Source organism: Squalius cephalus (genome assembly GCF_949319135.1).
Source record: "Squalius cephalus genome assembly, chromosome: 13".
Classification (NCBI taxonomy): Eukaryota; Metazoa; Chordata; class Actinopteri; order Cypriniformes; family Leuciscidae; genus Squalius; species Squalius cephalus.
In genome coordinates, this window is record NC_137134.1 from 6,648,480 (window position 1) to 6,672,093 (window position 23,614).

The following is a 23,614-nucleotide window of genomic DNA, read 5'->3' on the forward strand; positions in this document are numbered from 1 at the left end:
ATCTATCCTTATAAAAGTGCATCTATCCATGATAAAAGTGCATCTATCCACCATAAAAGTGCATCTATCCTCATAAAAGTGCATCTATCCACCATAAAAGTGCATCTGTCCATGATAAAAGTGCATCTGTCCATCATAAAAGTGCATCTATCCATCATAAAAGTGCATCTATCCATCATAAAAGTGCATCTATCATCATAAAAGTGCATCTATCCATCATAAAAGTGCATCTATCCATGATAAAAGTGCATCTATCCATGATAAAAGTGCATCTATCCATGATTAAAGTGCATCTATCCATGATAAGTGCATCTATCCATGATTAAAGTGCATCTATCCATCATAAAAGTGCATCTATCCTCATAAAAGTGCATCTATCCACCATAAAAGTGCATCTATCCATCTGTCCATGATAAAAGTGCATCTATCCATGATAAAAGTGCATCTGTCCATCATAAAAGTGCATCTGTCCATGATAAAAGTGCATCTGTCCATCATAAAAGTGCATCTATCCATGATAAAAGTGCATCTATCATCATAAAAGTGCATCTATCCATCATAAAAGTGCATCTATCCATCATAAAAGTGCATCTATCCATGATTAAAGTGCTCCTCACAGTTCCTAAATAAAGGCCTTCTGAAGTGGAGCCATGCATTTTCTTACACGACTGAAATACGTATGTCATAAACACCTAGGATGGCTTTAGGGTGAGGGTAATCATGTGCTAATTTTAATTTTTGGGTGAACAATCCCTTTAAATTCCTGTTCGGACACCTACCGATACCAACGTGAGCCTCTTGGATCATGCTGACATCATTGGCTCCATCTCCGATGGCTAATGTAATGGGCTTCTCTGGGGAAGTCTTCAACAGTCTCACCACCTGCCAAACACACAGGAGCCTTTAACACCAGCGCTATGAAAACAACAGGGTAGTGTGGGGCAATATAGCGTATAAGTGTGTGCGACCTCTGGCCTGAAACCCGAACACACACACACACGAAGGGGTAAGGTAACTCACCTTGGCTTTCTGGAGAGGAGCCATTCTGCAGCAGAGCACCGCTGAGCAGTTCTTACACACATCCATGAAGAGTTTCTCATGTTCCCGCAGAGCCAGAGAAAGACTCGCCCCGTCCACCACCAGCCCGTGCTGGATCACATGATCCTCTTTGATCCTGGACAAACACAGGCACACCATCACACCCATCTCAAACACACCAGCTTAACATTTCTCCATCAACAACACATGAGTTCAGGGCTTTTTCTAAGCCTTAAAATGGTCACATTTTCACTTGCCCTGACAAATTAACAAATTAAATAGGGTAACACTTTAATTTACAGTGTCCTTGTTACATATGTTACATGTACTTACCATAGTAATAATAGTTAATTATGCATAATTACATGCAGTTAACCCTCAACCAAACCCTAATCCTACCCTAACCCTATTCTATAGTAAGTACATGTAGTTAATTAATATTACTCAGTACTTAAATATATAATTACACTGTAACATCATCTTAAAATAAAGTAACCCAAAATAGTAACAGTTTTCGTTGTTTTTTTGAGAGTGCAGGCCTTATTGGCCATTATATGTAACCCTGGACCACAAAACCAGTCACGAGTCGCACGGGTATATTTGTGGCAATGGCCAACAATACATTGTATGGGTCAAAATTATCAAATTTTCTTTTATGCCAAAAATCATTAGGATATTAAGTAAAGATCATGTTCCATGAAGATATTTTGTAAATTTCCTACCGTAAATATATAAAACATGTATTTTTGTGAGTGAATGCAGCACAATCGCCAACTTAAATGCACAACTTTAAAGGAGATTTTCTCAATGTTTCGATGTTTTTGCACCCTCAGATTCCAGATTATCTCGTCCAAATATTCATCCTAACAAATCATACATCAATGTAAAGCTTATTCATTCAGCTTTCAGATGATATATACATCTCAATTTCTAAAACTGGACCCGTGTGACTGGTTCTGTGGTCCAGGGTCACATATGGCATGAGTGATGTACCGTACCTCCTGGCGAGCCTGCGGAGCTGCTCGGCACACTCGTTGTCTGATCTCTGCTGCACGAGCTCCAGGATGTTCATGGTGCGGTGGAAATGACCACAGGAGAGGCTCACGCTGACCGCCGTCTCGTGCTTGTCACCGGTCAACACCCACACCTTGATCCCAGCCAATCGCAGCGCTTCGATCGTCTCCTGGACCTTGTCCTGCAGCCTGCACACACACACACACACACATACAACCACAATTAAAAGCACTATAGTGTGATGCTGTGGTGAAGACATGTGACTTTAAACTGCTGTATTAGTTTTGAATTCAGTTTTTTATATATATATGCACAAATGTCTATCTAGTGTTTTAAGTTATATTTTAATTGAGTTAGTTAAAGTTATTTTAGCACTGCAGCTTGAACCAAATGAAAATCAGAAATGTCAGACTAGCTGAAATAAAATAAGCTTAATTTGTTAAAATATTTTATTTCAGTTAATATTTATTTCATTTCAATGAATGAAAAGTGATGCAATTAAAGTGATGTGATTAAAATGAGCAAATAATACCTTTAAAACGTAAAAAAAAAAAAAAAAAAAAAAAAACTTTCTAAATAAATAAATAAAAAACTTTCTAAATAAATAAATAAATAACTTTCAAAATAAATAAAATAACTTTCAAAATAAATAAATAAATATATAACATTTAAAATAAATAAATAAATATATAACATTTAAAATAAATAAATAACTTTCAAAATAAATAAATAAATATATAACTTTCAAAATAAATAAATAACTTTCAAAATAAATGATTAACTTTCTAAAAAAAAGATATATATATATAATAATAATAATAATAATAATAATAATAATAATTATATATATATATATATAAAAATAATAATAATACATATACATATATATACATATACATATACATATATATATATATATATATGTATATGAACCTTTTATTTTGAACCAAAAATTATTATTTTATTTATTATTACATATTTATATATTATCAAATATTTACTCTTAAATGTACTTGTCTAATTTTTTTTGTGTTTTCACCAATAACATGAAATAAAGACACTGTTTCCAGTTAATTATTAACTACTTTGCTTTTTTTTTGCACTAATGCTTAACCAGGGAAAACTAAATCACTAAATAAAAAGGTTATTAAAGGTAATTAAAGTGGTACACCAAATACCCTGAGTTTTCAGGCATCTGGTAAATGTGTAAATGTATACACACACATATTCATATCTGAAAAACAGTGTAGATTCAAATAGAATGATTCCTTTAATATGGGGTTTCTTAAGAAGTCAATGAACATGTTTGACACCATATTTATAGAATACTTCTTTAAAGGGATAATTCACTTTGAAATTAAATTTTGGTATGTTTTAGCTTACCTCAAGGGCATCCAAGATGTAGGTGTCTTTTTTGCCACAGTAGTTTCAATTTTGATATTTTTAGGTCAAACCGTTCTTGTCTCTCAGTCATATAATGCAGGTCTGTGGTCACTGTCTCAAAGAGCATGCACAGAGTCCAAATTAAAACAATTCCCCATCGTCCAAATTAAACAATTCCCCATCGTAAGTACACATTGACGGCCTAAGACACGAAACGAGCGGTTTGTGTGAGAAAACGAACAGTATTTATATTATTTTTAACTTTTGTACACAGCCACGTCCAAGTGATCTGAGGGCGTGGGCGCTTCCTAGTGTGTGACGTGTGCGCAGACTGGTGCATAGATATATATACACCAGAGGTTGCCTTAAAGACATTCGTTCCAATGAACTGCCGCAGCCAAGGCGACATCTAGTGTATATATTTCTATGCACCAGTCTGCGCACACGTCACACACCAGGATGCGCGCGCGCCCTCAGATCACTTGGACGTGGGTGTGTTATAAGAGGTAAAAATAATATAAATACTGTTCGTTTTCTCACACAAACCGCTCGTTTCGTGTCTTAGGCCGTCAATGTGTACTTACGATGGGGAATTGTTTAATTTGGACGATGGGGAATTGTTTTAATTTGGACTCTGTGCATGCTCTTTGAGACAGTGACCACAGACCTGCATTATAGGACTGACAGACAAGAACGGTTTGACCTAAAAATATCAAAATTGAAACTACTGTGGAAAAAAAGACACCTACATCTTGGATGCCCTTGAGGTAAGCTAAAACATACCAAAATTTAATTTCAAAGTGAACTATCCCTTTAAGACAATGATATTCATTTGTGTTCATTATACAAAAAAAAACTACAAGAACATGTCTGAGTCATCATGCTAAAAAAAATTAATACTTCATTGCAATGAACACAAAATAACAAATCTAGGATTAATCTGAAAGAGCACGAGTGTCAAAGCGCACTTCCTTCTCGGGTTCAGTGATCTAGATCTCATTTAGAAAACATTAAATACAGTAAGTACAAGTGTTGGCTTTGCTCTAGAGACAGCAAGGCTTGCTGTTTTCCCTGAGGCCCGATTAATCCCTGGACACACAGAAACAGCTCATCCCTGTCAAAGCCAAACTCAAGCCATCCCGATCTCTACAGGCGTAACGTGTGAGAAGTGCCTCGCTGATGACAACGCTCACAATCAGGGTCAGCTTGTCACACGAATCCGCCATGTTGACCAACAGAAAACCGCTTGGTTTCAAAGTGACTTTAAACATCAGTGTGTGACAATGGTATTGAGAACACAAAAATGCGCTCTCCTTTAAAACTCAAACGACCAGTTCTTGCTACTGTCCCCTTCAGACCTGTATATGTCCCCTTCACCAGCCCTAGTTCACACTGGTGTTCATCTGGGTGGGTTGAGAGACTCGAGAGTCTGTGTTTTCTCCACAGAAAAACTTGACTGTGCTTTAGGATAACTGCATCAGCTCATTAGCTTTCTGTTGGTCAAAGCGGGGAATGAATCTTTCGAAACTCAAGAATCCTTTGAAACCAAAAATTCATTTCTATTGAAACAACTGGATTTTGCTGGCAAAAATGTAACTGTGACCTTCAGACAGAAAGCTGTTGGGGCAAAACTGATGATATCTGGCAGAAATACCTCGTGGACATCAGAGCATTTTATAGGATATATACAGTTATAAAGTCCATTTTGGATACATAAAGAAATGATCTCACAGCTATAGCTGTAAATTATCCTGGGAAAATGATCAGAAAAGTTGGCACTGCAGTAAATAAAAAAGCGAAACTTTGCATTTTGCTAAATCCTACATTTAGCTCTATACAGTTCCTCCGTGATGAATACAGTGAAGCGGATCACATGACCTGTCAGACGTGTGTGAGGATCATGATGCTCATTGAGTAGACTGGAGGATGTGTATCCTCTGTGGTTTAATAGTTTTAATGGCTTGTCAAAAGGCTCATGGGAATCCCAACGACGGTCATTCCAGATAAGATCCCGTGTCCCTGCATGCCTTCCTCAGTCTGATGATGCTGTTGGCATGTAGACACAGATTGATGGCTGACCTTAAGTCCACAGAGAGCTGTGTGAGTCACAGCGACATGTCAAACCGCATTACCAGCCGCCGCCGCACACCGGCTCACCGCCGACTCCTGTTCCCGACGCAGGACAGGCCGTCCAATCGTCAGGAGCGCGTGTCGGAAGAGTGTGAACGCATCACACCGCTGTCACTATCACACTGACTGTTCACCATTCACTGTCACACAGACTACAATGCTCACTTTCAGCGCTGTCAAAATAAAAGTCCCGCTTCTGACACTTAAAGGAGAAACAGGAAAACGTATCAGCTAATGGCTAATATCCGCTAGCATTACACCGTCTACGCTGAGCCATAACAGCTAGAGACAAATCCATAGTGTTGTCAGAATGGAGCATGTCAGAAATAGACTTTTAAGCCTTTTTAGGACCTTTAAAGACCTTCACAAATAAAATGTACTCCATATGCGTGGGGAACAGCGAGATCTATAGCAGCATTCAAACCTTAAAATGACCACAAACAACTTTACAGTTCAAAAAATAAACTGTGCTCGTTAAAATCACAAATGATTTACTCTTAGCTTCTGACCAAGGCTGTATCTCAATACTAGTTTTACTTGATCTTAGTGCTGCGTTCGATACTATAGATCATACAATACTCTTAGATCGACTACAAAATTATACTGGTGTTCAAGGACAAGCATTAAGCTGGTTTAGATCGTATTTATCTGACCGCTACCATTTTGTCTATTTAAATGGAGAAAAATCGATCATAACTCCAGTAAACTATGGAGTGCCGCAGGGATCTGTGTTAGGCCCTCTATTATTCTCAATATATATGCTGCCACTTGGAAATATTATAAGGAAACATGGAATTAGTTTCCATTGTTATGCTGATGACACTCAAATCTATATTTCATCACGGCCAGATGAAAACGCTAAATTATCCAAATTGACAGTGTGTGTTAAAGATATAAAAGATTGGATGACACGCAATTTTCTTTTATTAAATCCAGACAAGACAGAGGTACTAATCATCGGTTCAAAAAACCGCCAACAAAACCTCTCACAATACAACTTTAACATAGTAGGATGTCCTGTTACTTTATCCTCTACAGTAAAAGACCTGGGTGTTATATTAGACTGCAACCTGTCTTTTGAAAATCATATTTCATATGTTACAAGAACAGCCTTTTTCCACCTTAGAAACATTGCTAAGCTACGTAATATGCTATCTGTTTCTGATGCAGAAAAGTTAGTTCATGCATTCATGACCTCGAGACTAGATTACTGTAATGCTTTATTAGCTGGTTGTCCTGCATCCTCAATAAACAAGATACAGTTAGTCCAAAATGCCGCCGCTAGAGTTCTTACTAGATCAAGAAAATATGATCATATAACACCAATTTTAATCATCACTACACTGGTTACCTATAAAGTTCCGTATTAATTACAAGGTATTGCTCCTGACTTATAAAGCCCTAAACGGCTTAGCTCCAGTCTATTTAACGGATCTTCTATCGCCCTATAATCCATCGCGCTCTTTAAGGTCAGTAAATTCGAGGCTTTTGGTCATACCTAGGATATCCAGATCCACCAAAGGAGGGAGGGCATTTTCACATTTAGCTCCAAAACTCTGGAATAGCCTTCCTGATACTGTTCGTTGCTCAGACTCGCTCTCCCAGTTTAAAACTAGATTAAAGACGCATCTCTTCAGCCAGGCATTCATATAATACTTTTAATCTTACAGTTAAATCCGGTCTCTAGTTCATAAACGCCAGAGGAGAACTGGCCCTCGACTGAGCCTGGGTTCTCCCAAGGTTTTTTTTTCTCCATTAGGTCACCTGATGGAGTTTTTCGGTTCCTTGCCACTGTTGCCTTTGGCTTGCTCAGTTGGGGATATTTGGGGATATTTAATTTAATTAATCAATCAACAATACCATTGATCAGCATTACCAAATGTGGACGTTTTACACTAGAAACAAACATTGATGTATTATTTTAATTTAATACTGTGAAGCTGCTTTGATACAATCTGTACTGTGAAAAGCACTATATAAATAAACTTGACTTGATAATACAGGTTTTGGTAAAAAAAACTGTTTTCTAAAATTATATTTTAGAAAAAGTATATTCCAAAAGTATTAATTGTTATATTGATGTTCATTTAAAATATGATTTATAACCTCATCTGACCAGCATGAATTTGCTTGTACGTATGAGACATCAGTCTCCACCTCATTCTTGTTTGTGTTTGTGTGTGTGTGTGTGTGTGTGTGTGTGTGTGTGCGCTGACTCACTTGTCCTCCACCCCAGTCGCTCCCAGCAGCTCCAGGTCTTTCTCGATGAAGTTGAAGACCTCCACCAGTCGCTCCTCTCTCTGCTGCAGAGCCGTCCTGGCCTCATGGATCCGCCGGTCCACTTCCCGATACTCATCCGCACTGAAGTGTCTGCAGGCCACCACTAATGTCCGCAAACCCTTCTGCAAAAGTCACGCAGGAAACCCAGCATGAACATAATTTAGTGCGCTGGCAAAAGTTTCTCGTAAACTTCTCCATTTTACTGATTTGTGTCCAAACGGAGGATAAAATCCGCTAAATTATACACACAATAATGTAATACGAAAGTTGATGCGAAGGAGAACGGACAGCGAACTGCTGGCCAAGACGTTGCTTAGAAGCCACAATCTTGAGATCCACATCCATAATTAAGTTAATGCTCTTAAGCACAGTCATAGGGAGCATTCAGCGCATGGAGGAGCATTTCAATGAGGCTGTTGTGTCTGAAACATCCCATGAGTCTCAATGCAATCCTGTGAGACTGCCCAGTGTGTGTGTGTGCTACCATGTGACAGACAGTGGTGATGTGGGTCTGCAGACACTCTCATGGGTTTAGCTGATAACGAGGACACCAAACTGAGCTAATTAACTGCACCACTCTCATCAACATCACTTGAATTAGAAAAGCTGACCTCAGACCAGACCTCGAAACTCCAAATAAACTTTTAAGCGCTGTGATGAAAGTGGTGCTCGCACACCCATGCTTGAGGGAGGAGGCTCGGGCATTCTGAGATGATCGCTAGTGTGTCTCTAGGTAGCCCAAATCTCGATGATATTACGGGGACGGAATCACTAAACATTATTAAGAACACATTTCTTTCTTAAAGGCACAGTATGCAAGTTTCGCCGCTACAGGCCTCTTATTCTAAACAATAACACAGGCGTAGCTTGGTGACGCAGTGAATGAGCGTGGATTTAAAGCGTAGCTCTCGCCAGAATGCAACCTAGGGTCTTTTTGTGAATCTACCCGAGGCAAACTTTCGTTTAAAAGCATAATTAGGATGGAAACGCCACTTTTAAGTTTGACCGTATTTCCGTTTTCGGTCAAATTGCCTGTTGAATGGGAGTGAATGGGGCACGACTATGATAGCATCAAAAATCTCTATTTTTAAAACACTAAGAAGGCTCGACACAACATGAAACTGTGCTGGAAGTATCACCAGGGGCTCTAAACATGAACTCCAGCATTGAGAACAGTGTGTGTGTTCACAGAGTTTACTAAAAAGAAAGATTACTAAATGGATTGCAATTCATTTTAAAACATTGTGGTGGAGAAAATGCTGCATTACTGTTACTAAATAAAGCTCTTTCTGATTATGTTATGTTAGCCTCTTGACAAAATAGTGTTGTCTCTGAGACATGGTACAAACATGGTACTCGCGGTAAATCAAGAAAACAAGAGATTCAAACAATCAGACTAACTGTGTTGAGCTATATAACAATGATTCGTTTTCTGTCGATAAAGAATCCAAACAGTTGCTCACCCGTCTAATAAAACATAATATATTAAAGCGTCTTTGTTTTTCCGTGGTTTCTCTGAAAGTTAAACCAGAAATCGAGGGTAACGCGGATCTGATGTTATTGACAGGCCGTTACACTGGTTAAAATAGCTAATTTCTCTGGAGTTAAATATAATGGGAAACATTCGGGATGATGTAAGTACACAAGTCAACAAAATATATAACATTTTTCTAGTGGTTTGTGGATATTTTAATCCAAAAGTCATACATATTTTGCCTTTACTTATTTTCGGACTTGTTTTTGGGAATACAAAAAATATTTCTGAAGAATGATACTAAAATAACACCGTTCTACAGAGAGTGCAAATGAATGAAACAGGCTCTATCCAGTCAAGCCAATCACAACGAAAACTGTGTGAATACTGTTACACACTATTATTAGTCTAAAATAGTCTTTTTAAGAGTTTTTCACTAAGTTTCCCAGCGGATTTTCGGCAAGATACGCCAATCAATCAGATCCCAACACCTGTCATTCTGTTCTAAAAATACCACACTTCTCCACAAGTCCGAAAATCCATTGACGAGGACGAGCTGTACACTGAAGTTTGTCCATTTGACCACTTATGAGCAACAGTGACACTTTGCAAGCATCACCATCTAGACCAGGGTTCACCAATCTCGGTCCTGGAGGGCCGCTGTCCTGCAGAGTTTAGCTCCAACACACCTGTTTGAAAGTTTCTAGTATGCCTAGTGAGACCTTGATTAGCTGGTTCAGGTGTGTTTAATTGGGGTTGGAGCTAAACTCTGCAGGACAGCGGCCCTCCAGGACCGAGATTGGTGAACCCTGATCTAGACTGAGCTAGAAAGCAAGCATGAGAGCATGATCTAGAGCGCTCACCAGAGCAAACTCATCCACGTGGACTCGGGTCTTGTCGATCTCGCCGCTCTTGGCGTAGGGGAGGATGGCTGATTCGGCTCCCTTTGTAAACAGCAGCTTTTCACCTGATGAGAGACGGCACATCGTTAGGCAAGTCTGCGGTTCGCTGATAAACAGCGCATGCGTGTTCAGAGGCACATGCCTGAGGGCGTCTGCAGAATCACGCTCATCCTCCTGCGGTCCGCGTCAAACTCCAGGACGTGGAGGAGCTTGTACCTGCGTGAGGAACGACAGCTGTTCAAAACACAACTCTAAACAACCTTAGATATCCGCCTCCCATTTAGCGGCCTAAAATGAACGTTACTATAGTTAGACGTACTTCTCTGCTTTTCCAAATGTTTTAATCTCCATGATTTCTCCATGGCTTCCTATGAATGTGACACCCATCCTGCAGTCAAACACATAATTTAAATACATTTTTAACACACACATAGTTCTTCAAACAGTGGTCAAATATTTCAACAGGTAGGGTCAAAAGTGTGTGTTTGGCAGTAGGTGAGATGGACACTGATCTCACCTCTTGGTGGCTTCCACTAGTGCTTTCTCATCAGGAGAGGAGGCATAATACTCCATCTGAGGCGAGAAGCCATTGGCGTGTGAGAACGGGTCTCCCGGCCCATCTGTTTGATCATAACTGATCTGCACCGTGTGACACAGTGAGACGGCTTTCAGGAACAACTCCTCTTCCCTGCTCTGAAATGTACACACACAGATACAGCTTAAAACATGACTGGTTGAAGAATGTGATCAATTTAATTTACTAAGGAAATATATGTTTTTTAAAGCTTTTATAGCCCCACTTATGGCCCGATCTCCATAAAAGTTTGCGTGCTTCTCTAGAATCATGTGTCGCATGTGCTGCGTTTTCCTCTAGGAATGATAGGCTTTTGGGCACACTTGGCCACGCCCCCAGCGAATACTGACTAATCTGCGATCACATCATCCAAACTTCATGAAACATTCGGAGGATACCTGCCAAACTTCATGAATTTCCAATGCTATAAATAAATCTTAAACTCCTAATAGTGCAACTGTGACTTAAACACAGGTGTAGCAAAACACAAGTTTTCTTTTTGCTATTTTGGTAATGTCTTTCAATTGTGCTTTGACCCAGATAATTGCTGCTTGTGGCTATAATTAATAAAAAGATAATTTTTACTTCACTACAGTGAAAATTAATTGGAATATTTTTTTTTTTTAAATGAGCTAATCTTAAATTAAAGGTGAAGTGTGTAATTTCTGCGCCACTATCCTCACCAACAGAATTATATCAGAAATGAAGCATACCAAACAAGGCACCGATCCGTCTGGGGAATCTTCTGTCATTCCTTCAGGCACGAGCTTCCCGTTGATCTCCTGGTATTTGATACCGTTGATGGAGCACTCCCTAAACTGCATCTCGTTCTCAGTGAGGGTTCCCGTTTTGTCCGTGAAAACATACTCCACCTGCGGGCGCAACATTAGTATAGTTTCACTCATCTCAGGCAGAACTACAGCTGGCCAAACAGTTCTCTCACACACACACACACCTGGCCCAGCTCCTCATTGAGGTCTGACGTGTTGACCTGAGCCTTCTGGTCACTCTCTTCATGGTATAAATCCAAGTCCCAAACGATGAAGAAAGAGCCCAGAAACTTCTGCAGCTCGACAGTCACGTACAGCGAGATTGGGATTATGAAGTTGTACAACACCAGGAACGCCAGGAAGTCAGAAATAAACTTCAAAATCTGTGAGGAGAAAAATCGCCACCAAACTTGAATAAAACCTTCTAGTTTTGTGGCCATCAAAGAGCCGCCAGGTGCCACATATGCTAAAGTGTAATTCTTCAAATGTAATAACAGAGAATGTCTAATAAGGGGAGAACTTCCACTCTCAGGAAACTTCCGGCTTCTGAACTGGACGAGTGCAGAATGAATGGAGGTCTATGGCGCTATACTCCTCAAAATCCACTTTTCTCAGGATATCATTTTTTGTCTAGTAATTTGAATGTTGTATTCGAAAGGAGATGCAAAGAAATTACATTGCTGGGTGTTAGATTTTTTAGAGTCACTTATTTGCTTTAAAAAGTCTTTTAAAATGTCAATGACGTCATACACATCGTACGACCAGAGATACTGCTTTACAGCAATCCTTCAGTCACTTTGGTGCTTTCGCGCTCTGCACTTTCTTTTCTCTCGAGGCATCGACAACACAGCTGACACAGGTAAACACACAACACAGCTGACACAGGTAAACACACAACACAGCTGACACAGGGAAACACACGTGCTAGAAGAGGTTTTGTTTTGTTTGTTTCTGGTCCCGCTTCGGATGCCACGATGCCATCAAGCGGTATCTCTGGTCGTAATCAGTCCTTCACTGACCAATCAGCGTTCATTAGCAGAATGCTAGCGTGTTATGGGCAACAACAACTCAACCTGTAAGAAATCGAAAGGACATAAGTACTCGTTCATTCAACTTTCGACCTATAACCCATGTTGAACTTGCAAAACCTACAATCAAATCTGAGATTTCTCAACGGCAATCGGGTGAAAGAGACAAATTTAGCCGTCTAGCCCCATAGACTCCCATTCATTCTGCACTCATGGGCGATCGCCCCCAGTGGAGCTCTGGTGGAACTACAACCAATATTCGGTATAACAGGACTTGATAGGGAGTGGGCAGGCTCTCCGTAGACGGGCTCTGGTAATAATTAGGGCTGTCAACGTTAACGCATGCAATGCATTTATGTTCAGTTTAATGCGTTAAAATATTTAACGCAGAATCAGTTTTTTTCTGTCATCCTTTGGCTAGAGTTAGTCAGTAGCTGTATTGGTATCAGTGACACTGGCCTTCATTCATAAAAATGGGCCATTAAACAAGTATTTAAAATATACTGTCTTTATGTTGTCTACATTAATTTGGAGATTAACTGTGAAATTATTACATTATAAAATATATAAAAAACATAAGTCTTTTTAAATGCGATTAAAGACTAATCATTTTTTTAATTGATTGGCAGCACTAGTACTAATATAACCATCATAAGCCAAGTGTAAATTAAAGTGACCTGGCTGCTGTTTCTCTCTTGATCAGTCTTGCGATTGTAAAACGGCTCGTTCCACTTGTCCTCGGCCTGCCAGGCGTACTTCAAGATCGTGCTGAGGATGGCTTCAAACAGCAGAATGCCCAAGTAGATGATGAGAAACGTGTTCATGGATCTGCACAAGAGACACGAGAGAGACGATGTAGGCATAACAGAGCATCACTGAACTGCAGAGGGAGAGCATGGGAGCGCATACTTCTCTACCGCAGATCTCTTCTGGGATTTGCACTTGTAGTTCAGAGCCATCTTGGCCTCCATGCCCGTGTACACCGCCACACCTGCATGATGCCAGACCAGTTATACTCCAGCATCAAAGCAAATTACAGCATACATGCTAATATTAACTCCCCCTATCCTTACTCCTTTGTCCACTCATAGAGAAGGACAGGAGGTTGAGAACTGAGACCAATTCATGATATCAGGAGAAAAGGAAAAAGTTCACAATTTTGATGTAAGAATACAAACACTTGTTTGTGGTGTAAGTCGCAAACATATATTATGAAAGTAAATATGGGCCATTTTGAATTCATGTTGACTCTAAATGTCCTAAGTTGGAAAGAAATAATGCCGTACCAAATATTTCTTTGGTGTTTTTTAATCTTGCTCCTCGAAGCAGGAGGTTTTCTGGTCCTAAAGGTCTGAAAAGATGAACAAAAAATAATAATAATAATAAATAAATAACCTAAATACTTAATAAAAAACATATTTAAAAATAAATAAATATTTGTACATTTATTTAATAGATATTTAAATACATTTGTGTTGAGCCTTTCTATCATCCAGTGAAAAGCGTGCTGATCTCAGATGTCTTACCTGACTATCTCCTCTCCTTGTTGGGTTACTGTTATTCTCCCGACAAACCTGATAAGCGAGAATGTGCTGTGTCAGCACTTATACAATCAAACGTGGATGAGTATGAGTGTGAAGCTGTGTGTGAGTGGTGTCACCTGTATAAATCAGCTTCCGGCTGCTGGCACTCCACCACGGCCTGCAGAGACTCGAGCCGCGACACCGACTGAGACACAGCCGTCTCTGGCACCGCATAATGGGTCTGCACATCAGCAGATCCAGCGTTAGATCACACACACACACACATGCTATACTACTGTAGCTGGACAGCAGGCACAGAAGTTACAATCATCTTAAGAATTAATATTTTACAATGAATATATAATATAGTGCATTTATTTGTCAGAATGCTCTTCTCTTGAGTTATTCTTTCTAGCGAAGTAATACGTTTATGGGCATTGAATGACTTTCCTGAGGTAAATTTGATGTTGAGTGATAAGTTTACAAGCTGTTTTATTGACCTCTTTCTGCGGTTGAAACATTGATCATGAGACATGACAGTTTTCAGTAAGTTGTACTGTATATTTCCACATTCCTTCTGATGTTCATTCATGTGTATCTGGTGCTGTAACTAGTAGTAAAGAGGCAGAGATGATCGGTTCACGTGCCGCTTGAGCTGAGGCGCTACTGCGATCCATCACGACTTATTTCTTATTTCAAGTATTTCTTGTTTGTGGTTTGAGATAAACAGACAGAATTTAAAAGCTGAGATGTTTCATATTAACAGTAGCAAAGCTTAATGCGTTTATTCTATGTCAGTTGAGCTACAATTAATGTTTAGTTTTATGTAAAAACAGAAACTAAAATAGCTGGAAGCAATTATCAGGGTTCAAGCCTTTTAAGGCCTTTAAGCACAAGCGTAAAAAGGTATAATGTTTTCTTTAACTAGCCTGAAACCACCAAGATCATTGATGGAAAAGACCATTTTCAGGCAATTTACAGAGGAGCTTTTTAACAGTTATAGCCTCAACTATGGGCCGATCCCCATTAAAGTGTGCATGCTTGTTTAGAATCATATGTCGCATGTCCTCACCTATTTTCATGAAGTTTTGTGAGTTTCGAGTTTTCATTTAGGACTGATAGACTTTTGGGTGGACTTGGCTATGCCTATTTTCCAAATGCCTCAGCTATAACTATCCAAAAGCCAAAGTTACATTTTTTATTATAAATATTGACCAAGAGGTTGAGCCAAAAGCCTAGGACTAGTTTGCGAAAGTTGTTTTTTTAAACAATCTCGGCTTCATAATCATGACTTATTACAATACGGTTTTATCGCTACACGCTTGAACCCCTAAAAATAGCTTATAGACTTAAAGATTGATCTTGAGACTTAAGAATCCATATCAGTATCGATTAAAATCAAGAAAATCGGAGATTCGCTAATTAAACGTCACTACTTCCATCAATAAAATTTCCATTTCCAAAACTGAAAAGTTGCTGTTTGGGCTGAAAACAATTTCAAAATTTCAGTGCATCACTAACTCAGTCTAACTGTTACACCTGACAGCAGAATCAGTCAGAAAATACACTGATATAACACACAAAGTGGATATCGCTGAAAGTGACGACAAGTCACATAATGATTGATTAAGCGCTCTGATAAGTCCAGTGTTCATGAGCAGAAAGCAGACCTTCAGGTTAGTCTCTCCATCCAGGCTAGCAGTGGTGATGTGGCACGTCCCCTCGGCCCGGTCCGATGATAAGAGCACCAGATCTGCAGGAAACGTCTCATCTTTGGCTACTCTCACAATATCACCAACCTACAAGAACACAGGGTGAACTTCAGTGTGAGGAAGATCAACCAACATGGCATACAACGGATCCACTGTGGTGTTTTCTGAACGTCTGTTAGCAGTGGCGTTGGCCTGAACTCACTCGGATGTTCTTGGATCGGGTCTGGACCAGACTGCCGCTGCGCACAACAAACACAGGTGCTCCGTTCACTTCATTATCAGCTTTGTGCCGCAGCCAGTCTTCAAACCCCTGCGTGTGTGTGAGCAGGATTATGAAAAACACACAACTACATGGTTATCCTCCAATCACACTGGCACAATGCTGTCTACACGTCACGCATTAGCTGTCAAAACGGCACATTTGGAGAACGCTCATGTGCTCACCTGTTTGATGGCAGTTACTGTGATGACAAAAAAAAGGGGAAGTCCACTAGTTATAGGGGAAGTGGGTGTGTCAATCATCAACTGTGGGGGAGAGAGAGTGTCTGATTAGAAACAGTGTTCAGTGTATCCACAAAAACATGTTTAACCCCACGTGAGGTTACGTGTATTTAAGATCGATTGAACTCAAACATGCATACATTTGAAACATGCACGTCGTAGCCTAGCGTTAGCCATTTTATATGGCCGCGCTCTTATGTTAATGCTAACTTAGAAAATGTTGTGCGCTATTATTAAGCACGTATCCAAGTGTTTGTGTGGAGAGTGGAAGCTGAATTAGTACATGTTTAACATAACGTGTATTTCTCTCTATTATCTCTGCATGACACTCATTTATTAATACATTATTAAAATGTTCAGACAGTCTCTTTGCTGTTTTCCCCGACACATTCATAATCAATACTTTTGCCGGTGTGCTGTGGCAAGCTATATGTGTGTTCATTTACATTATTAAGTCTCATTATTCTGGTTTAGCATTTCTCTGTAACGTAGAACAAAGTTACATATAATATTCTTTGTCAGCTCTGAAACTCAACCCATTTTCCGCTATTTTAAGTAATTATATTAATATCAAACACGTGAATAGTTGATTCAGAATAGTCGATTTAAGTAAAATAACACAAATTTAGAGCAAAATATCATGTTATTTCCTGGTCTCATGACACAGAGAGACAGAGATGAGCAGTGCTTGTTGTTATGTTGTGTTTAAACACACGACTGCGGTGTTTGTAGTGAACATAATCTTTACTTACTGGAAAACATCCAACACTGATGATGCTGAACCCACATTATCTTTTCAAACCAAGGATTATGGAGCTAAAATAACCTCAAATAGATTTATTTACAAAATATTGGTGACAAATCTGCAAGCTTATTCACATTCACAAGAAAGCTTGTATATTTGCAAACAGCAATTTATTCAAACTATGATTTGCAAATGCACAACCACATTTATATTCACAAAATTAGATTAATTGCACAAATCAGATGCACAAGTCATATATACCCGTGTAATTTGCATTCCCAATTCGCATCTTGTGAATATGAGTTAGGTTATGAGTGAACTGAGAGCTTACCTGAACCAAGAAGATGATGAGAAAATAAAAATTGGCAATTCTTCTGAACTGCTCAAACAAATTCTTGGGCACAAAGTTCCATATGGTGTACTATAGAGAGAAAACAACAACAGTGTGGAGGATTTCACTGTCAAATTCACATGCACACGTGAGTCAAATGACTGTAGATCTGCTCTCTTACCTTGGAGGAAATGATCCTGTTGTCTGCAAACCTCTGAGGAATATAATGGCCATGCTGTGGGAACTTGTTTGCTATGTAAACGGTGCGTGTGTCACTCTGATGGGGAGGGTCAAAGCCCTGGAAGAGATGAGGAGAGACGGGTCAACAACATGGTCAACATTTCATCTAGAGCAATATATAACGTAATTTTGAACATTCCTGCACTGGTTTGGTTCCGATCGGGTGAAAAATGATTGAACACTAGGTGGCGCTATAACATGAAAAAAACCTAAAAAGGGCTATGACCGCCTGACTGTTAGTCCGATTGACTTGAAAATTGGTATGCAGTGTCTTGGTCCAAGGTGCCATGTATATCTATGAGGACATTGGCGTATCTCGAAAAACATGGCCGCCATCAGCCAATGAAGTTTGAGCACAATGATTTTCAAGGTTAACAGAGGCCGAAACAAAACTCAATGGAAATTCAAAGAATAATTATCGGAAAAAAGTTGAACTTTCGATTCACGGTCGCTAAGGAAGGCAAAAAGAACGTTGTGGGAGGAGCCTATTTTACTAAAATGGACCACAAAAATCAGTCACAAGAGTCAATTTTTGGACATTGAGATTTATACATCATCTGTATGGTTTGTTATGATAGGACAATATTTGGACGCGATACAACTATTGGAAAATCTGAGGGTGCAAAAAAATCTAAAATCTCCTTTAAAGTTGTTCATTTATGTTTGTGATTGTGCTGCATTCACTCACAAAAATATTTTTTTTTATATATTTATGGTAAAAATTTTTAAAAAATATCTTCATGGAACATGATCTTTCCTTAATATCCTAATGATTTCCGGCATAAAATAAAAATCTATAATTTTTCCGTACAATGCATTGTTGGCTATTGCCACAAATAAACCCGTGCGAGTTGTGACTGGTTTTATGGTCCAGAGTCACATATATGTTGCTGAATCAGAGATATAATCTTAAAGCTTATGGAAAAATGGTGAGCTGAAGCTGAGAGCCTGATGGCCGCACATAATGCTCTGCCAAAGTCATTATTAATTCAGCTAGTGTGCAGCAAACAATTCATTATGGGAAGCACTTTCACGGCACACAAGAGTTCAATCACTTACTATTGAATTGCTATTGCTTTCAGACGCGGGCCGGATGCACATAAGTGACTCTCAGACTTGGACTGTGTGTGGAAATCAGGAGTCGGATTCATGAACATCTTTATAAGAGCTTAAGATAAATTTTAAAGAAAATAACAGGCTTTGGTATGATCTGATTGCATGGAGGTTCTTGCTGAAGACTCCCTGATCAACTCAAAGGCCATCAATATTTTCATCATAACTGTCTAGAGTAGACTTGAGGTCAAAACTTGCCGATGTGTTTTTTTTAATGTGCAGTGTATTTCAAATAGACCAATGTAGGGCTGTGCCGGTCAACTTGTCAATCGGCCCACCATGGTGGTGCACCAAAACACACTTATTTTGAGTCCGGATGCTGCTTTACGTAAATACTAGGTAATACTACACGTGTTATGCAAAGAAAAAGAAATTTCACATGGGAAATCCAGTCTTTCTAATAGTAATCCACTAATAGTTGGGCGTGTCGACCTGCAGAAAGATGTTTGGTTAGTGACTTCATGCATCACCACACTATTGACAATAGACCTGTTTTGCACATAAAATTTCACAGATTTCACCGCACTTTTAAGACAAAATGATGAGAAAATTCTTAAGAAATTTTTTTTTGGGGGGGGGGGGGGATGTTGAACACCAAAAGCATGTGACGGCTCTTTGCATAGACACAAACTCTCAATCCACCTGGTGCTTTATGCAAATCGTTCTCCTGAAATCTGCACAGCTGGTGTGTGTCTTCCACTGAATCAAGCCCAGAGAAGCCAGGGAAGTCTCGCCACGTCATCCAACCCCATTGGCAACACATGCATTCAATTACAGTATGAATCTCTGGACTCATCCGCTCCATTTCCCCTCCACACTTTCCAAGACGCTGGAACTCATTCTGTGTGCCAACATGAACATCTTGTGCTCCTTTTCTCAAAACTGTGCTGTGATTACCAACCCATCTTAACTGATTCACAGATTTGTTAGGAGAGTGAACTAATACTTTTAAAGAATGCATAATAATAATGTTTGAGGAAGGAAGACCTCCAAACTCAAGTAAGCTGCCTGGCACACCACATATTTCCTCACAATCAAACAGAAGTAACGACAGATCTTTTCTTCAGTGTAGTGATGTACGAGAAAAAAAGGAATGGATTATCAAGGGAAAAAAAAAAATATATATATATAACCTGCATTTTTAAAAACATAATATCATGCCCAACTCTGTGGAGAATCTTCTGTACAGTTGGACACATTTTAATCTGTGTTTGAATTGCTTTGTATTAATCAGTGGATGTACAATTGTTTGAAATGGGTATTTTGTAGGAGTGTAACGATACACGTATTCGCATTGAGCCGTTCGGTACGAGGCTTTCGGTTCGGTACGCATTACAAACCGAACAATTCGCTGGATCATTTTTTCTGCCGGTGCGACCAAAATTTTGCGCAACCACCACAACATTGCCCAACATCAAATGGCAAACGTAATGAAAGCGGAACGAAACTGCGCTACTCGTTATTTTGTGCTTAAAGGTATAATGGAGGATTTTTTTTACTTCCGGGTGGATCACCTATACTATTGGTCCTCCTAACTGTCAATCATTCTGGTGAATCAATCAAACTTATTCAAAAAGTGGAGAGGGCGGGTCTTATCTAAAATTCGGAAAGATCCTCCACTATACCTTTAACAGACCGTTTATGAGTCTGGCCCATCAATGTCAGTGCAGAAAATAGCCGATCTTGATCAAACTCTGTTCCTACACAACGAGATCCAGTGAAGAAAGCGAGTTCGCCACTGCAGTAATAACATCACTGCGAGATCAAGTCAGAAGCATTCAACTTTCCCCGTTATTAATCGTAGACCTCTATTAGATCAAACAGCGCTGGCGTGGAAACCAGGAGAAACATTGTGCCATGAATGAACTAATATAATGAATTATAGGCTTTAAGTCCACATATCTGCAACATTCACCATAGATTTACTGTAGTAAACTAACTGTAACCATGGAATTGTGGCAGGAATAGTAAAATGCTTTACGTCACACATCTTTTTCCAGCACTTCAAAACACAAATATTATCATACTTAGGCTAAATGTTATTTTTAATGTGACGACCAAAACATTATTTGTTCAACCTTCGAAGATTACCCCCAGAGTTTATTGTTCATCAGCTGAAAAAAAAAAAATCTTTCTGAAAGTGTTTCCAACAATATTGTTTCTCTGTGCCGTTATCATTGTGATGTGCACTCTGCTATTCTTTTATATTTCATCTTTATCATTATTATCATAGTTATCGTCCTTGGTGTGAACGGGCCTCAAGACTTCATTCCAGACTAAAATAAAACAGGACAGGTTGACTAAATAAATATGATGAAAACTAAAGACTAAGACAAAGGACAAAGACTAAATCAAAACAGCTGACAAAATTAGCACTACTTGTAAAGCAGTGGTTCTCAAGATGACTTATAAAATCAATAAATACTTCAATATAGACTTATAAATAGACTTAAAATCAATATAGACTTATAAAAACAAACAAAACCAGCATTAAAATAAGCTAAAACAAATAACAATGAAGATATTTCTAAGTATTTGGATGTTTTTATAATGAATATGCATCTTTCTAATTATGCCAAACTTGAAAATTTAGGGTGGGGGGGTTTTGTGGAGCTGTTTAAAAAAAAAAAACAATTAGGAGGGATATTTGACCCAGTACACTTCAATAATTGGACCCGGTCCGTAACGCACAAAACAAAAACGGTTTCTGTGACCCGTGACTCAGTTCTTTTATTTGTGTTAATAGAAAAATGCTTCTTTCCCTCATGCGCTAATAATCCACATTATAGAGATAATGAAACTCAGGCAGTAATAAATGAGCACAACAAGGCGGCTAATTAAGCATATCAAATTAATTGGAGAACAAGTGATGCCACATCTCTTCTCAGAACCGATCCGTACACAGAAAAGCGTGTAAATAGACAGAGCGATGACCCAAGCAGACCAACACATAAATCTAACGCACAGCTGTGTGACGGCTTCAGTTTGCTGTCTACATTAACTCTTAATTCCCAGTTACTGAGAGACAGTTCGAGAGGGCGTTCATCTGCCCTGCGCATTGCGTAACCGTCTGTGACTTCCGCTATGAAGAATGAGTCTGCCTCTCCAGTGAAGCACCTTTAATTAAACACTCATTTGGGAAGTGTCAGCTAATGAGGAGGCTTGAGGAGGGCCATCGCAGACTCGTCCTGGAGTGACCCGTCTAGATCCTGAAGCACCTGCCAGTCATCCGTTCACACACACACACACACTCTGGCGAACTTGCACAAAACACAAGCATATTTCAAAAACGACTGAACATTCAGTTAGCATCCATCTTCACACGAGGGACAAAAAACTCTATCACGACTTCCATTTTAATCACGATTTTGAACCAATATTTCCTTACACACATACTTTTCTGTATCTTTATTTTTATTTTTTTTGGAAGCTGGCTTTATTGAAGATATATGCGGCCACCATATCTCTGCATAAATGATACATGATGCAAATGCCAGTATTAGGCCTATGTGTTTTTGTTGGCCTGGTTCAGAATGTGCCATTGTTTTTCTATGTAAACACGTCTTTAATCGTTGCGCTGAGTATTTCACACAAAATCACGCTTTGCTTGTTATGATACGGAATATCCGTGAAAGTGTTACTAGTATCTCATTTCACACATATTTTGTTTCTGTGTTGATTCTATATTAAAATGTCGATACAATGTAACAAATTTTCTCTGGCTCTTGTTTTAAATGATTTCGTCCCGTTATTATGCTTGTTGTCGTCATCTGTTGACATTGTCCAAGCAGAATGTGGTGGTTGGTCGGTGTGGTGTTAGCCCCGCCCCTCCTCCACTGTGATTGGACGGCTGTGTAAAAAGTGCCAGTGATGAGCGCTGCGTTTTACCCACAGTTGAACATTATTCAACTCTTGGCGACCGCTAAAAAACGGTGAGTGCTCAGCGTGAAATAGACGCTCGGATCCTCGTTACGCTCCTGGCGTTTAAAAAACGCGGCGCTCCCATTGAAAACAAATTGAAAACATACGCCAGCGGCATATAAAACGCTTTGGTGGACACAAGGCCTAAAGGTTTATAAGTTATCATTAAAAATCTATATTTTGAGGAAATTAATCGTTTTTGACTCTATTACACTTCAGGACCTAATGCACAGATCCAATATTATGACACACACCAGATGTCCTGTCTGCTTACATACACACTCCTACCGTATGATACCTCACCAGACAGGCACTCTGACCAAGAGCATTCACTCATCGTAATTGAACATTAGCCACATTTACAAAAAATATATTCAATGGAATAATGATCACATTAAACAAACATGTTATGAAAAAAAAAAAAAAAAAAATGTAGCCTTTATGGTTAATTCTGAGTCATGATGTGCTGGAAACAGCTGGTACGGCAGCAGATGAGCTTGTGTAAGAGGACGTCGGCACCAGAAAAGCAAACAGATCACATTAGGCTTTAGTGCTCTGACTCCGAGCGCACACTTCCCGTGACTCACACACACACACACACGAAGAAACATTAGCAGCCGTGTGTTAATGAGGCGGTGGATGGAAGGAGGAGTAAAGCTCTGTAAACTGATCAACTCAAGCTAGATTTGTTTCCAAATCTGAAGAAAATCTGAGTGGTTGCTGCTTACGCAAAACTCACAACAATGCTAGGATGTTGTGGGAGGTTAGTAGGTGTTTACTGACTTAGATAAAGCCAAGCATCTAAGAGACATCCTGGTCTCTAGATATGAACCAATCGTACAAGCACCTGAACACACACGTCACCAAAAATAAACATACATCTGCTGTAATCATGATCATACTGATGCACACTAATGTTCATTTAGTCAATCTAA

General features: G+C 39.2%; 1 protein-coding gene across 3 annotated transcripts in view; it reads right to left on the minus strand.

The window, feature by feature from the left end:
• atp11b (ATPase phospholipid transporting 11B) overlaps positions 1–23,614 on the minus strand; it is a 54,772-nt gene that overhangs the window by 24,572 nt on the left and 6,586 nt on the right. For all 3 annotated transcript variants that reach the window (XR_013823140.1, XM_079890063.1, XM_079890062.1), the window contains exons 2-21: positions 17,587–17,703; positions 17,406–17,495; positions 16,273–16,353; positions 16,031–16,138; positions 15,787–15,915; positions 14,254–14,357; positions 14,120–14,167; positions 13,880–13,944; positions 13,503–13,584; positions 13,271–13,421; positions 11,751–11,948; positions 11,509–11,667; positions 10,739–10,914; positions 10,541–10,609; positions 10,364–10,437; positions 10,183–10,286; positions 7,786–7,967; positions 2,037–2,240; positions 1,021–1,174; positions 780–882 (exon numbers count right to left, since the gene is read on the minus strand). Coding sequence is in view for 2 of the 3 variants with exons in the window: in XM_079890063.1 (XP_079746189.1) it covers positions 780–882; positions 1,021–1,174; positions 2,037–2,240; positions 7,786–7,967; positions 10,183–10,286; positions 10,364–10,437; positions 10,541–10,609; positions 10,739–10,914; positions 11,509–11,667; positions 11,751–11,948; positions 13,271–13,421; positions 13,503–13,584; positions 13,880–13,944; positions 14,120–14,167; positions 14,254–14,357; positions 15,787–15,915; positions 16,031–16,138; positions 16,273–16,353; positions 17,406–17,495; positions 17,587–17,703 (2,398 nt within the window). In the remaining variant the exon portion in view is untranslated. The remainder of the gene's footprint in view (positions 1–779; positions 883–1,020; positions 1,175–2,036; positions 2,241–7,785; positions 7,968–10,182; positions 10,287–10,363; positions 10,438–10,540; positions 10,610–10,738; positions 10,915–11,508; positions 11,668–11,750; positions 11,949–13,270; positions 13,422–13,502; positions 13,585–13,879; positions 13,945–14,119; positions 14,168–14,253; positions 14,358–15,786; positions 15,916–16,030; positions 16,139–16,272; positions 16,354–17,405; positions 17,496–17,586; positions 17,704–23,614) is intronic.